This window comes from Prinia subflava, chromosome 5 (assembly GCF_021018805.1).
Source record: "Prinia subflava isolate CZ2003 ecotype Zambia chromosome 5, Cam_Psub_1.2, whole genome shotgun sequence".
Taxonomy (NCBI): domain Eukaryota; kingdom Metazoa; phylum Chordata; class Aves; order Passeriformes; family Cisticolidae; genus Prinia; species Prinia subflava.
The window spans coordinates 47124361-47141630 of NC_086251.1; the positions used below are offsets into that span (position 1 = coordinate 47124361).

General features: G+C 36.4%; 1 protein-coding gene across 2 annotated transcripts in view; it reads right to left on the minus strand.

Annotated features, from left to right (window-relative positions):
• RPS6KA5 (ribosomal protein S6 kinase A5) overlaps window positions 1–17270 on the minus strand; it is an 85312-nt gene that overhangs the window by 17766 nt on the left and 50276 nt on the right. For both annotated transcript variants that reach the window (XM_063399204.1, XM_063399205.1), the window contains 8 exons: window positions 14045–14195; window positions 12691–12852; window positions 11375–11500; window positions 10478–10611; window positions 7253–7346; window positions 4853–5023; window positions 1263–1454; window positions 500–659 (listed from right to left, as the gene is read on the minus strand). In XM_063399204.1, coding sequence (XP_063255274.1) covers window positions 500–659; window positions 1263–1454; window positions 4853–5023; window positions 7253–7346; window positions 10478–10611; window positions 11375–11500; window positions 12691–12852; window positions 14045–14195 — 1190 coding nt within the window. The remainder of the gene's footprint in view (window positions 1–499; window positions 660–1262; window positions 1455–4852; window positions 5024–7252; window positions 7347–10477; window positions 10612–11374; window positions 11501–12690; window positions 12853–14044; window positions 14196–17270) is intronic.

The window sequence follows — 17270 nt, forward strand, 5'->3', positions numbered from 1 at the left end:
CTTAGGGGAATCAAAGCAAATGTCAATGAAGTAGCTCAGAAATACAGTTAAGTCTTGGTACACAAATTAAAAATAGCCAATGGAAAAGAAATAGTAATTAATTCATTTTAATGCAAAAGTTCACCTTTTAAGACATCTCATAAAGCTGTTTTGGTTTTTTAGAAAAGCAAAAATAACATAATAGAAAATCTCTGCTTTTAAATATAAAACTGAGTTCACTTTTCCTGAAGCTCTTCAGTTCCTTCTAACCCCACTAACTTTATCAGCGTCTTACCACGTTAGAAAACTCTGCTAGGCATTCCAGCAATCTGTAATGCATTCTGATGTGTCCATCCCTACTCACTGCTTGTATTAGAGGTCACTACATAGCTCAAGCTGTGCATATTGCTCTGTCAGGTTAGACACTCTGGAGCTGATTACAGCATCCAGATATTGTATGGTTCTCCAAATGTTATCTTTTTAAATAAAAACATAATGTACATGAAATACTTGTAAATACCTCGAATTAGCTCTTTAGCCTCTTCAGAAACATTTTTCCATGCCTCTCCTTCAAAGGAAAATTCTCCCTTTTTTATTTTCTTCATGATTTCCAATGCACTGGTACATGTTAAACTTCTGTCTTGAGACTGAAATGGCACTTGTCCTGACAGCATTGTGTACTGTCACAAGAACAAAAGCAGCATTAGGAAACATAGTGTATTTATAGACAAACTCTGCTGATAATTATGAAGGGCTGTAGTTTGCATCACCAATGCTACGCAATAAAACTTGGCCTAGCATAACTTTTAGGTTATAGAAAATTTAAATATATAAGACTTTCTCTAGAGACCTTGTTAGAAAAAACATTCACCTATTCCAGGATGCAATGAACAAAACATATTTCTACCCCACTTATATCTAATGAAACTAATTTTCTATAGATCAAAATACAGGTTGATTCCCTCTCTGAATTGAAACTGTAGAAAGAGTATATGGATGCCTGTAAAATCCCCTAACAGGCATATATCTTTTTGAGAAGCTGACTGTATGAAGTAATATTTCCATTCCCAAAAATGTTAAATTTTATTTCCTACTTGGTAAAAAAATTTTCTGCTCCTGGAAGAGATCTGTCTTTGGAACATATTGTTTGTGCAGAAGTATTTTCATCTCCCTTGAATTCAGCATGTACCCAATTTATGTCTGAAATTATCTCAAGTCCCTTGCATTTTAACAAAAAGTAAATACATGCAATAAAATTATAGTTAAAAACCTCACTCACTCACCAAAATGACTCCCAAACTCCACAGATCACAAGACTCATCATAACCATTGTGATTCAAGAGCTCTGGGGCAGCATAATGAAGAGTAAAACACGGAGTCTTAAGAGGCTGATTATCAGGTGGTTTTAAACGGGCAAAACCAAAATCAATTATTTTTATTTCTGAATTATCAGTTTCATCTGTAAATAGTAAATTCTGAAAAGCAAAGGCAAAAATCAATATTAGCACTGGATAAAAAATTGGTTATAACTAATTTACTACATCTATCACTACAGAAAATTTTCCATTATCTAGAGGAAAAGTGAACTGTGAGACACTGGGGCAAGAGAGAAGCAGAAATAACAATATTCTGGGTTTTAAGAAATGTGACGTGTTCACCTGTCCCTGCATACCTGTAAGTCAGGGCATTTCTGAGATTACTATTGAAAATGGATATGTAGCAGAGAACAGTGGAGAAAAGAATTCTGGGAACACTGACAAGAAAAAAAACCCAAAGACATCAACATGTCTGGAGATGGGAGAATTGCCTTCCTCCTCAAACAAAAGCAAATTTTCTTAAGCTTTCACTTCCTTCTGGCATACTGTGAACAGTATATAATATAACTAATTGTGAACAATAATATATAGCTTTCTGGTGTGGGTGACTCCCACTGCTCATCCTGACTCGGACTGAATGGTCTTTGGAACTCAAGTGGTAACACAGCATTGCCATGAGGACAACAATGCACAAGAGCCATTTGAAAGTGAAGCATGGTGGTAAAAAGATGCACCTTGGTATGCAGTGCTGTTAGGAAGTGCAGAAGCTCAGAGGTTTCACTGAGAGCTGTCTGGCACGGGGGGCAAAGCCAGCACGGATCTGCACTCTGGAAGAGGCCTGGGACCAACAGCGTTCAAGCACTGAAGGCCATGTAACAGCCACAAACCTACTCCTTACACCAAGGTAGAGACAGTGGTACAGCAGTCCCTGAGAATTCCAGCTTTACACACTGGAATGTGGCACTTTGGACTTGAAGACAGACAAGTTGTTATCAGTTTGGAAAGTATAAGGCAATCTGCTTCTGTTTTCTCCCCTGAGTATTTGTATTTGCCAAAAAAGATACAAGAGGAAAGCTAAGTCACAGAAAAACTGTCTGAGGCCAAGATGAATCATAAGCTAATTCCAGTCTTCCCTTCAGCTTCTGAGAGAAGAGCATTATTTTGCTATTGCCTCTACTGTTCAATCTGTGAATCCTAGGAAAAGTTTCAGTATTAGAAATCCTATAGTCCTATCTAACTTTGTAATACAAAAGGTGAATGACTCACACAAACTAATTAATTTCAAACTCATTAACAAGAGTAAAAAAATGATTGCTAGACTGCCAGCAGATCAATAAGGAGAACCTGAGAGCATTCGTTATAGATAAAAGAAAATAGCTGCTACAAAACAGTATGTTAGCATTTTGCTTTCTGTACTGCTGATATGGCTTAATGCACATTCAGAAAAGTCAGTTTTTAATTGTTGTGTAAATGAATCAAAAGGAAACCTAATTTGAGCAAAAATATTCATACAACAAGAATAAGTGATTAATATAATAGTCTTTTCTCTATGGTGATGTTATGTAGTGTATGAGTAAATAAGGAATGAGTAACATTGTTTTAAAAAGACCTTTCTTATGATAAAACTTAATTTGGTTATGCATGGAACGAAAGGTGAAGTCCTACACCAGGTTCAGGTATTCCTGTTAATTAGGCAAATAAAGTGTATTTCAGAACCCTCTCATCCCCCAAACATTTACAGCTATATTCCACATATAGATTAGGATATACAAACAACATTCTCTCTCACTTGTTACATTTCGTTGTAATACGTTTAGAACCTTTAGAAGTTTACAGATAAATGATCACTTCGCAGAAACAGTCCTCAAATCCTTTATTGAGAGGCTCCAAATATGGTCAGATATGCTACACAAACTCTTTATTCCTATGAATTCCCTGTTTTCTATCCAGTACTTTTCCTCTGTTTTGTAGACCAACATATGTGATCTAATTACCGCTGCTAAATAGAAGTCTTCCAGTCCATAAAGTTCAAAAAGTCTCATTCTTAGTTACATTTAACCAGCCAGACATTTTAAAAAAGAATTATCAATAGCACATTAGATGTCAAAGTTGAACATAAAAAAAACTGACTGAAATTCTTGGAAAAGCAACAGAATTTCCTATACATCTTTTTACAGAGAAGTGCACTAACCATATCTATATTGGGAAACCTGCATATCCCATACTAAATTCATGTCAGAACCTAAAATAGTAACTTTCAAAACAAGCAGGAAGGAGACAAACAGGTTATGTCCAACTTTGTGGAGGGAATGGATTCTGCAAGCTGTTTGCTAACCCTTCATTACCTGGACTTCTCAGACTGCTGTTCTTGAACATAATGCAGAATTGAAGACTGCCTAATTAACCATGCAGCTGAAGTTCTGCTTTATTGTGCCTTTATATTCAAAGTGGCAGTAAGTCCAAGAATAGAAGACAGAAAGGAGAGTTGGTTTCACCCTTTTAATAATTACTTGTTTCAAATGCTGTTTTCTTACCCTGATGATGTGACTCTTGGAAAAAGTTTCTCTGATGACTTTGTCAACTCACACATTAGAATTTCAAAATTGCCCCTCTTTAACTATTTACTTACAACAGAAGTGCAGGACAGAGATTCTTTCAAACTCATATTTTGGATTGGTTTTGAAAAACAACTAGCAACACCTAAAAGATTTCTTTATCAGTTGAATTGGAATTACTATAAAATACCGAGTCTTTCATATCACTGAAAGTATGTTACAAAAAGATAAAACATCAGTAGAAATGTTGGATTATCTTTTAACTCCTGCTACAAAAGTAACAGTTATTTCCTGGGGTGTCATGGCTGTAATCACCCTACAATATAACATCCTTACTGGATGAATCAACATGAATCTGTACTATTTTCAGGCTCAAGAAAACACACATCCCAACCCATTGCTGGCAAAAGCACCCAAGAAAACACTGTCTCCAGCAAGAAGAACAAAGCCAGTGGTCAATCTTTTAATGGTAAACTGAATAGCCTAGGAGGCACGATGTCGCTGCACAACAAAAATATCAGAAAAGCAGTTACTGAAAAAGAGATACTAATAAATTGTTTCTTTTGGCAAACTACTGAACTCAAATCACACATCTCAGCTAGTGCTCATTTTGTATTTAACTGGAAAATAAGCCCTACTGAGGAAATTAAGATCAAACAAAAGGTGGAAATGTACAGGCAAAATACCCAAGCAACCTAGCTCTGCTTATGAACTGTTTCACACAATAAATACACGCTAGGGAAAAATGTTCCCAAATAGGCAAAGGATGTTTTTGAGCAAGTTAAGAGTAGAGATTGCTTACAGAACTACAAATGTTTTCTAACAGTTACTTTTACCTATAAACAGAAAAAGATCTACAGAATTCGTTAACTAAAGTGGTAACATCTAATTAAAAATACAGAAGTAGAAAACTCTGTAAAAAAGACTGGAGAAAGAGAGATAGATCACATTCCAGACATTTAATAACTTATTGTCTAAACGTATATATACAAGTCACTATACCTCAGGTTTCAGGTCTCTATGGACTACTCCTACATCATGCATATGGCTCACTGCTGAAACAAGTCTGCGCATGATGTGACTGGCTTCAGTCTCACTGAAATGTTTCTTTTGCTGAATACGTTCAAGCAATTCTCCTCCCTTCAGCAATTCCATTACTAGGAAAGTGTGAAGCTAAAACAATAAAAATACAGCATGTTAGAAATTTAATCATTTAATTAATCACAAACCCACATGTACTCAAGAGTTAGGTGCTATTCTGACAGGTTCTCAATGTTTGAAGAAATAGCACTGCTGCTTGTAGTGATTTGGAAGGCCAAAAAACCACCAAATTTCAGATGGCATTTTTCCCATCAGCCTTGTTGAGACTGAAGAATAACATCTTTCCCATGTGCACCCATATTTATTAACAAAAATGTAATGCCACCAACTAAATGGAAAACTTTGTAGGGAGTTGAAAAGACTTAACTTAGGCTAACAAGTAAAGCTGGAAAGAGCTAAACTTTTGCTGCTTAAGCCTGTTCTGATATAAGGATATGCATCTATTAATATGCATAAGGAATTAACCACTTAAATGTTACGAAATCTGTTAAAAACACCCTGAAACTTTACCTCTGAAATCAAAGATTATCTAGAACTTGTGATTTTATCCCCTACAGAGTAGTAGCCAAAGCTACTCCATCATCAGAATTACAATAGACAACTTCCCAAAAATTAAAGAGCATTATTTTTTTAAATTAGAAAAGCAATGAGCTTTTAGAAGGTTGTTTTTTTCAAGGCAATCAATAAGCAGGGGCCTCCTTGATTATAAGACAATATTGGCACACAGTCAACTGCAATTCAAATGTCTTGCCATTAAACAAAGAGCAAACTTCTGAGAACAAGGAAGTGAAGTCAGCATTCTCAAAAGGCAATGGATGTAGGCATGCCATGGCTTCTAGCCCTTCCCTCCCCTAAATGACAGTAACAAAAGTAGTATTTGCAAGCAGAGCAAAAAAGTTCTGTGAAGTGGCCAAAAACTTGAATTCAAAGCAATAGTCAGAAGGTGCACACTTTAGATACCAAAGAACAGAAGCAAAGCTATGTGGACAGAAAACAGTAACACCTCTTAGAACAACCAAGGTGTCTAGCAGTGCTTGAATATCCTTTCCTGCAAATTTTCTTTATGTCTTGGGAATATCTGACAGGGAAGTTGGAAAGGATAAAGAGACTTTTTTTCACTAGACAGACAGAGACTGCAACCCAATATTATATGGTTGGAATACTAATGTGGAATTTGAACAGACTGGTATCAGAGCAAGTTAAAAACTTGTATTAAGAAAAACTGCAGAAAGGTCAATACTAGAAGATTTTCATCAGTTGTGGTCTTCAGAATATTGTGCACAAGTAATCTGAAAGGTAACACCTGGTAGCTACCAGAAGCAGTTAAAAATACAGTGGGTTCATGGGTTGAGAGCAGCCTATTCAATGGCAGAGCAGTCTGGAGAGCCTTTTTTTTTTTTTTAGATTTAGTATATTCATTTTACTCAAAAAAAAGAAATGTCCTGTTTTACATGTGTCTCATACTGTCCATATATGTAAAAAAGGATTTTCTTGTCATTAGAAATTACAGTACAGACACTGAATCCTCTTAGCTAATTTTAAAGTGCTCTACGTGAACCCTCTGCTGGTCCCAGTACAATCAGCATGAGGGGGACAGACTGGGATATATGGAGAGGCAAGAGACTCCTTGTTCCATTACAGAATCATAGACCAGAACCACAGAGTAGGCTAGGTTGGAAGGGAGCTGTACAGGACATCTGTACAGGACAGCTCAAACCAGGGCCACTTCCAATTCAGATCAAATTATTGTTTATTACATACTGTGGAATTTGTATTACATTAAAGGAAAAAGACAATTAAGGTATCTAAATAATCTGATGTTAATAGATTTTCAAAAAGAGGCTCTACTTTTACATTTGGTAATTTGGCAAGCTATTTGGTTATCTCCATTAAGCCACTAATGTGTAGGAAAAGATACTAGATATATAATCTTCATATGCAACATTTCTAAATTAATTCACAAATACTGTTTTAAGATTTATAATCACCCTAGGGGAAAGGTGATAACACATTTCAGTATCATAGATACAGAAACTGGGCCATGAACACATTGTATGATGGTAAACAAAGACAGAACAATGAACAGAATCCCAGCAACTAATTTTCTCATATTCTGTTTTGATTTGCTAGAGTAACTACAAGATTGTTTGAATGCAGAAATTTTGCTTCATTTTCTATATTGACTAGGCAAAAGCCCTAGGGAAAAAGTTGCCTCCACAGTTACAGTACACTTAAGTCCAAAAAGTTCTAGGGAAAACACATGGCGATATGTTTGGTAGGTGCTGATTTTCTTCAAAATACCTGGTCATGAAAAACTTCATGTAACTTCACTACATTCGGGTGTCCTTCACAGAGTCTCAGAGCTGTTATTTCTCTCTGGGTGTTGGCTTCCATTCTGGAAAAATTGAGCAGTCATTTTGTACCAATTTTACTGAGCAAATTGCACATTCCAAGTGTTATTTTTTAACTGCTTGCAATCCATATTTTTTTACTATTACAATCACTTGAAAACAATTAAATGCATATTAAAAGTAAGTGGAGAAAAACTCTCCCCATAACCCTGCAATTTAGTCCATTACAAAACCCACACCCAATTCAAACAATGTTTTTAATGCAACTGCAACTTCCTACAGCAAAAGCTGATGTGATACAGAATAATTTCAATCTAAAACAAACCATGTCCTCAGTCTAGAGCAATTTGACTTCACCTCTGTTACTACCAATATTTGCTAGTTCACCTTTACCTTGGCCCAATCCCTTTCCATTCTTAATGGGGACAAGTACTTCCAAAATTATATGGAAAATATGAGCTCTACTAGAAAAATATTAACATCCTCTTTATATGAAACGTGTTATACAAATGAACTCCTAAACAGACCATTGTAAAAATGTGAACTGGAAGAGATAAGAGACTATCTCCACAAAAAAAATCATTGCATAAGTTCTCTTTCAAGTACTGAAATCTATAGCCATAAAAAGTGAAAATGGTGATTGTCATAAAAACTACATGAATGGTGATGGAGTAGAATATTTTTTTTCACTAGTTAGATATACTGATTTATTTTTGGCAAATAATCCTGAAAATTTCTGCCACAACTCTTCTCCAAGAAAGGCTAATCCTGTACTGATTTAGAGAATGGCTTTACAGGTAACAGATACAGGTAGAATCTCTCACCACACATGTTCTTAATTTTTGGTTGCCTTTTTTTTTTTCCTAATTGGGATGAGAACCACAATGAGAATTCTGTGCAAGAGAATTCTGTCTTTCTGTGGGCTTCATATAATCAACAAGTAAATGAAGTTGTTACACTTGCATCTCTGCTGCTGAAGTTTTTGAACTGAAAGTGACTTCTGTCCTTAAAGAATTAAAAAACATGACTCACAGAATCTTTCCTCCTAAACTACTATCGGAAGGAAGTGAACCTTGGAAACAGATGAAAAAGGTTCAGTATCATGAGCACAAACCTTAGAAATTTGTATGTGGGCTTTTCTGAATACTTCCCCTCCATAAATAGTTATCCTCAAATTTTAAACAACCTTGTGAGAAACAAATGAAATGTTCTAAAACAGTAACTCAAGCAGGTTTACATCGTTTCAGTGGTCATCAGTCATACAGATAAACCTAAAATTGTTGGTTGGGGGCAGGTCCATCACTATTAAAAAAGCAACACCACACAGGAACTGTTCATCTGAGCTTTCACCTGAAGTATCATGAAAAGGTTTCCCTAGGTGTAAGATTCCCTTTTTGGGCACATTAGTCTGGTAGGAGTGAAACAATGACTTTAAGGCTCAAAGAAGTTGTTAGAAACTTACTATACTTTTCCTTTTAGCAAGATTCAGTGGTGTGATCCTCAGAGCAATATTACTTACAGACTCTAATTCAAGTTGGGTTTCGGCCAACTGTTCAGAGTGTGAGTTTACTGCTAACTCTAAATACTGTACAGTAAAAATGCTGAGTCTGCTCACACCTTGCAATCCTAAAAAAAATTTAAAAATCTCTGTATACAAATCACTTCTTACCTTCTTTTAGCCTGAGCCACCAAGATGAAGGAGAAAGAGCAAAAGAACCCATGAGTAATATAATTCAGGGACATAATTTCTAAGAGTTAAGTTCTACGGGAGAAGTCAATACCAGTCTGCTCACTTATCCAGAAACAAAACACACATTATTATAAGATGAGATGGGATCACTGACCTACAGCTCTGCTGGTACCACAGAAAAAACTTGCAATCTATATTTTACATGAGTTTTTTCTCATCAAAAACATGACAGAGATCTCCAAATTAAAATACCCAATGTAGCTGTCTACACACACCATTTAAGGTCTCTTTATAAAGAGTGAAATTCCTGTGAATCCATCTTACAGGGTGAACTAGTTCACTGTAACATACATACCTAGAGCAGGATTCAGTGGCCTAAGCATAGGAAGGAAGAGCCTGGAAGGTGACATCAGCCATGAAGACATCTACAAAAAGGTAGTAGTCACAAGACTGATGGGAACCAGAGGACAGAGAAGACACCAACAGATCCTAAAATGGCACTACATAGATGCCTATGTTTAAGTTACTGAATCCCACTTCTAGTGCAAGACAGTTTTAGCCAGGCTTCCATTAATTTAGCAGACCTCAGAAAACTAACTCAGACACCTACACTTCAGCTTCTTCTTCTTGAATTTGTCCTTTTCAAAAAGCATAAGATGAAATGACAGACACTTGGGTCTGATGGACAGGTTCTTCTAGAGTCTGGAAAAACAGAGGTACAGCCAAAAGTCTTGGGCAAGAGATCACTGTCAACTATTATTCTGATGGCAGAACATTTCTACTCTCCTGACAGCATTCTACAATGCACTAGGGATGTACTTACTAATGAACTCTGCAAAATGCAGGCAAAAATCCATTTTCTACTCAAAGAATCCCTTATCTTTATCTTTCTCTGGGCAGAAACTCCCAGAGATATCCACACTGGAAGAGAACCAGATGGTACCCATGCACAAAGCAGGTCAGCTGCTTTCATTGTGGTGTTCTCTTCAGAACACACAGGAAACAAGATGCAACTTACAATTCCATAGTCTAGTTCCACTTCATACACACACACACTTAGATCTGAGACAACCTACAATGGAGACCATTCTTAAAAGCAGTATCCTAGGCAATCAATTGGGCTGCTTAGGAGAGGGAGTCTAGCATAAGCCTATGTTCAGTTCACTTCAGTCTCAAGGTAGAAGAACCTTATACCTTACTTTGTTAAAAGCAAAATTAGGGGAAATAATGGTAGAATACAACTAGGAACCAGAAAAGTACTCTCTAGGTTTCTCCTTGTGTCCCAACTAGAATAACATTTTATTTCAGAAGACTCTCAGAACCTTTTAATGGTCATAAGGTTACAATAAGTTTCTGTAAATTCATAGAGCAGGAAATAATTTTAAAGTTATTTTTCCACTTCCAAAAATGTAGTGAACATTATTCTACTCCATGGGTGACAGTAAGCAAAGAAAATATTTTTATTGTCTTATAGAATATTTATACCTTTTGCTAATTATTTTTACTGCATACTCTTGGCTAGTTTTCTTGTGTAAGCACTTTCGACAAATGGAAAAACTTCCTTCTCCCAAGGGTTTCTCTTTCAGATCCAGTTCATAATGATGATAAAATGGAGAGTCCTGTTAGGAAACTGTCTGTATTTAGTTTTGCAGAATACTTATAGTATATACAGTCAAAGACAAAGAGTAAAATTTCATTGAGAATTTTTCATCTACATTTACAAGTGTAAAAGAGTTCTCTTTTTATTAAAAGATAATCTTAAATTTTATTGAATAAAATGCATAAACATTATTCTAGCAATCAAAGAGTAAAGCTTACATTACATTAAACAAACATAATCACTAAATAAATCATTACTACTACAAAAGCTGAAGATACAAAATATTCAGACAAACAGGATCAAAGATGGTCATACATACATTTATCCACAAAACTATGTGCTTATTTGAGGACATCACAATAGCACATGTTCTTATAAGGCTTCACACAACTATACACTCTTTTGGGTAAATATAACATAATGGAATTATTGTATAATTAAAGTTGCTGCAGAAATATCTACAGTGGTTGGCTGAATAAGAACTATCAGGAGTATTATTATCATTATTACTATTATTATTATTACTACTATACTTCAGTCTTCTGGAAAACTAAACAATCACCTCATTTTTCAGATTAAACTTCAACCACTTCTTAATAGTATCACATGCAAGACTGTGATGGATCATCAGATGATTAAATCATCTGAGGAGCCATTACAGAAAATTGATAAATGAATGATGATGATTTTGTAATTCATAGCCTAGCTTACGATTGCTGCTTGGGAAGGGATACAGAGTTTTAATTTAATCAAATTAATTTAAGTCTTGATATTATTATTACCTTCATCATAGCACTTCTGGCAATAGTTGTAGTTCCAGGTCGCTCATCCCCCACGTAAAACTGAAAAGGATCTACTGTAGCTGCATTGCGTTTAAACAAAATAGAAGGTGCAACGAAAGAATATCCCTATGAAATTAAAACATCAGAAAAGGGTATAGCTTGATACTGTTGCCCATAAACTACCATCATACATATGAAACATCAGAAGCTTCAGAAGAATTTTTCAAGAAATCAAAACTTGTATCATAATAGAGAAACTGTAACTTACTCTGCTCAACATCAATAGGTATCCTCCTGGAATTGGTTGTATGATCCTCCCCACTTAAAGGCAAAACAATAGTACTACAAGAATTCTAATTAATGCTAAAGTGGCTCAGCTACAATTGCTTTACAATAGCGATAAAGGCTTGTACTTTAAACTAGCCAGCTTCTCAGGACACCTTAAAGTTAAGGCATGAAATAGTTTGTATGTTGTGATGTAAACATCAAACTATTTTAAATGGATAAACTTTATATCAATGTTTCTGTGCAAGGATGGGCCCAGTTCGAGTATCACAGTAACAACAGCTGTGACTATCACTGCAGGGTGAATCAGATGTTACTAAGACATGCAAAACCTGCTTGCTACAGTCACTGCAAATCTAACAAGTTTCAAAATATGACACTACGCTCCTGCATCCTAAGGATTAAGCTGCTCAAAAACAGATAATAAAAAGCAATAAAGCACAAGGAGAGGGGTAGAGAAAGCAATCCAAACTGCTGTTCACCTCTGCAGCTTGGGTACCAAGTTGGCTGCACATGAGCTGTTTCTGCCCATTTGACAGCCAGACTGTGCAGTCTAAGAAGGGATCGCTCTTTAAGAGGAGGGAACAGTAAGGAAAGCTTTGTTACTCATCTGAATACATCAGGTGAGTAACTAGAGCGCTCCTACAAAACGTGGAGGACCTCCTGTCAGCTCTGCTACTTTCCAAAGGATTACTTCAACTAGCACATAACGTGGAAATGGGTGAACTACAATGCTCTTGTCAAAGCTGGCAGCCCAGGCTGATGGAGTCAAGGTATGAAGTTCTTTACTCCAGCAAGTAGGACATTCCACTGGGAATGGAGAACCACGGTATTGTGTATTTGCAGTAGGACTGTTTCCACCTTTCTCATTTTGCAATTGTTGAACAAAAAGCCCTGGCAACTGGGACTAGAAATCACAAAATTAGTTCCAAAAATATAATAGGCAGGAGGTGAAAAAAAAAGCTATCTATACATGCAGAATTATTCAATAATAGTTTTCTTTAAAAAATTAATTTGAGTTCTTAAAATACCTGAAATATTCTTTCTGAAGTCTGAGGGGTTGCTGCAGGAGAGTATGTTGGATCCATTTCTGTAAACTCTTCTGCAAAATTACTGACATCCAATTCATCTCTAATTACTGGTTTAAATGGAGCTGGTATTTTTTTGGCAGCTAAGTCCTCCCAATTCATATTCTAAACAAAAAGAAAAAAAAAAAAGGAAAATAAGTTTGAATTACATGAAAATTTTACAGAAAGATATGTTGGACAGAGAGACTTGTCCAGACACACAGTCCTAACTCCCTTTGCCACTTTTCACAGGCAGATAAAAAACATTCAAATTATGCTCTACTAATTTGCTTAAAGCCAAGCAGTATCATACTTACTTGTGTGTAGACAGAATCCAATCAAAAAGAAAGTTAACATAATTAAATTTAAAAGTGGAGATGTGCCAAACAATTCGCATGATGGTCCCTGAATTTCTTCCTCTATTTCAGAATAAGCAATATTTATATTTTTGTAAGCCATAGTGCATGTAGTAGCTTCAACTTTTCATTGCCAATTTCAGTGCTTAATTACTGATGTCAGCTTTCAGAGCCCTGAGACCATAAACCTCCAAATTCTTACTTTAAAGGCATGATTAGAAAGAGGAAGCATAGAAATAGCAGTTATAAGAAAACTGCCCTGTTCCTGTAAAGGAGTGGAACTGAAATTAAGTGAAGAATAGAAAGTGTTATATGATGACAAAATGTATCTCCCAAAGAAAACAGTGAATTAAGGAAGTTTAACTCTGTTTAACTCAACTTCAGAAGCACCTTAAATACATAATTCGTTTTTCAAAGAAAGAACACAATTGTAACCACAGTGGATAGATCATTACAGATATTGTATGCAAATCCAATCTTCAGCATGGTTTCAAATGCTAACACACTGAAATCTGAACAGAATTAAAATTTACTAAACAAGACTAAAGATTTAATTAGGCCAAGGAAAATATAGGAGTTTGGTGAATTTTATCAATATTCAAATTTTACTAATAATGCTAGTGGCAATCTTTAAAAAATCTTTTCAAACAAAAACCGAATGTACAACATAATTTTAGTGTTTTGCAACAAATCTTCTGATTTATGCAAGATGTCTTTTGGCTTCTTCAAGTAACTGATAGATACAGACAGAATATGTTAAAAACCTAGCATGTCCTTCTAATACACACAAAATCCATATGATACAAACACATGGATATTCTCACTAACTTCCAAGCAATTATTCATGCAACTAATGTGTCCCTAAGCTGTTCTGTTAACAGAACAACAGAATTCTGTCAGACTTTGATTTCACAGGCACTAATGCAGAATAAGCGGGATCTGGTGAGTGTTGTTTGCTTTACCTGGAAAAAGGGATGCTGTTTGATTTCATCAGCATCAGTGGGACCACACCCTAGCCTCTTCTTGGGGTCTTTCATTAAAAGCCGTTGAATTATATCCTTAGACAGAGCACTCATTTCTTGTGGATAAGGTGGCTCACTTTTTAATATTCTCCTTTAAAACAAACAAAATAACAATGTGGTAATTACTTAAAATGTTGAGAGTTAAAGAGTTACCGTACCAATGGAAGTGTCAACATTTCACTTAAACTTATATTGTACTCAAAAGCAGGAGGAAGACAAATATGAAACCAACCTTTTTTAAAATAAAGGAAGGTTTAAGGAACTGTGGACATGAAACACAAGAAGAAGAGATAACATCTGAATCCACAAAAGGAGAACAATCCTCATTTCACATACTGAGTTTATCATTTAAAAGAAATCTCACAGCTGCAACAGATAACTCCACAAAGAAATCAACTTGATGTCTATTAGCAGTCAAACCAAAAATAAACCCAATATTGAAAAGCATTAGAAAATAAAGAAAAAAAAAAATCCCTTATTTGGGGCATTGGAGGCTTGCCTTCACCCTCTGTGCTGTGTGCAGTGCTCATGCCCTTGTCTCAAAAGAAAGCACTATAACTGCAAAAGTTTTACAGAACAGTAATAACAGTAATAACTTTCCCACCTCCTTTGGGCAGCCTGTGTCAGCAGTCAGTCACACTCACTAAAAAGGCATTTCCTAGTGCTCAGAGGAACTGCCCGTGTTTCAATTTGTGGCCCCCATCTCTGTCACCAAACACCACTGAAAGAGTTCCCTCTTCTTTGTACACTCTCTTCAGGCCTTTATGCACATACATGAGGTGGCCCTGAGCCTCCCCTTCTCCAGGTGGAAGACTTGCCAGCCTTCTCAGCCTCTCCTCATATTGCCATCAGCCCTTTGCTGGACTCTCTCCAATATAACCTTCTAATGCACTGGAGAGACCAGAAGTGGAACCAGTCCTCCAGATGTAGCCTCAACAATGCTTAGTAGAGAGGAAGGATCATATCCCTCAGCCTGATGATACTTTGTGTAATGCAGCCCAGGATACCATTTGCTGCCTGATATAACACATGCTGCCTGAAATACCACAAGGCCACTTGCTGGCTCATGTACATCTTGGTGTCTACATAGCCTGATGCATACGCTCACTGTGGTGACTTCACAGTAGAGTTTACAGTGCCTCCACTAAACACAAACTGAAAGATTTTGAAGCCATGAAAGACTGAGGCTGAAACTACATGAATTTGTGGCAATACTAAGATCTCAAGTATTATATATATCTGCCAGAGCTTAAGTTGATCGCTGCAGGACATTCCTAAATTTTGTTTAGACTTACTGCATGACATACCCTTATAGTTATCCCATGAGAAAATTTTTATCTTGAAATCTCTATCTTCTTGGATTAGTCCAAAAATAGATGCAAACAGATTGTTTCCTAAATAATCCAGTTCTGGCAATGTGGAAGGACAAAACCAAGTTCAAAAATGCACATATCCCAGGGGTAGCTTCTACAGACATAGCATCCAATTTCAAGCAAACAAAAAGACAAAGCAAGCTAACCTCTTGCTTTAAGTAATGCTGAAAAGAGTTAGGAAAATATTGAGTTTTAAGACGGTGTAGAGGTCCAAGATGGTTTTTTAAAATTATGTATATCTACCAGTAAGGGTCTAAATCACAGCCTTTCTGCTAGCAGAAGTAACAGCAACCATAAGACTTCTCTTCAACTTCTGGACACATTTCACTTTACAGAAAAGGAGAAGAAAGCACAATATTATCAAATGATTTTTTAATTAAGGATGTCAATACCAAATGTAAATATCACTAAACAAGAGCATTCTTACACTGCAGGAGTGGTGGTGAAGTAAAGATTCAGTCTCTTCTGAAATCACCCAGTTTCAGGAAGGGGAAGCAGGTAGGGAAGTAAGAAAACCTTCCTGTTCCAGAGACAGAAGACAGGAAACCTTGACAGAAAAATTACTTTATTTACAGGAGGGACAATGAAATCTACAATGTTTTCACAGCTTTAAAATCATTGCGGTTAGAGAAGTCTGAAAGAGCTTCTTTATCCACCTTCCTGATAAGAGAATCAGAAAAGTATGTAACAAAGATCCTGGAAAACTACAAGTTCTCTTTGGGCTCTCAGAAGGGAGGAAAACCCCTCCAATCAGTACTTTTTCAAATGGCTTTCTAAGGCAGTAAGATTGAAACTCTGATGTGTCCTTAGAAATCAAAAGGGAAATTATAGAGCAAGGTCTCTTCCACACACTGTAGGAACCTCCTAAATGGTTTCCTCTCTGCTGTACTGTATTTCCAGCAGACATACAGTAAGTTTTATATTGAAAAATATCTTCCATCTCTTGACCCTCCTAGAACCCACTGCAGAAAAGGCAGCATTTTGCCATGTTCCATTACAAGGAGATCCATGTAAATTGCCAGTGGCTTTAATTCAAAAATACTTTTGAAGTTGACTGATACTAGAAAACACTGATGATGCTCTGTATTGGTTCACAGCACTGTATTACAAAGGTGAAGACCAGAGTTACCTTCTAAAGAAGTTCCAGGAACTACATAAAATGATCGTGGAATTGAAGTATGTGAAGCTGTAATCACATTAATTAGGATGGAAATCAAGCTGCCAGAAAAGAAGGTCCAGATTGCATGAACATGTGAGAGAGCAGAAATTTGTGAAGCAGCTTGATCAAGTGAAGAGAGTCTGTTTTCACTAGTTCAGCTTTACTGAAGTGCTGTACTGAAGGTTACTCAAGGCTCTTTACTCAAGGCTCTAACAGCAGCCCATACAGTGCTCAGAGGAAGGAAGCTGCATGTATCAAAATCCTTTTTGGGATGTGTGTGCTTCTGTAAAGAAGCTAAGGCCTTTAGCATTAATGAGCCTTTCCTTTCCCAATCACTGTCATCCCTTTTGTACATTTCATCTTTATGGGGTTGTCCACTTTGTTCATGGCAGTGATCCAGTAACAGCGACAGACACAAGCAGGAAGAATTAACTACCCCAGGTGGCAATTAGGAAATCTGAAGGAATACTCTGTATTTATTGCTTTTCCTGGCCTGGTATAAGTCCTCTAAGCTGGGCCAAGATGAGATTACCCTGCTGATGAGAGAACTCTGGCTGTACTGAACACTCAGAGATACCACCCCTTGCTTATGTGAAAACGTTTAACACTTTGCATGAATCATTTCCATCTTACC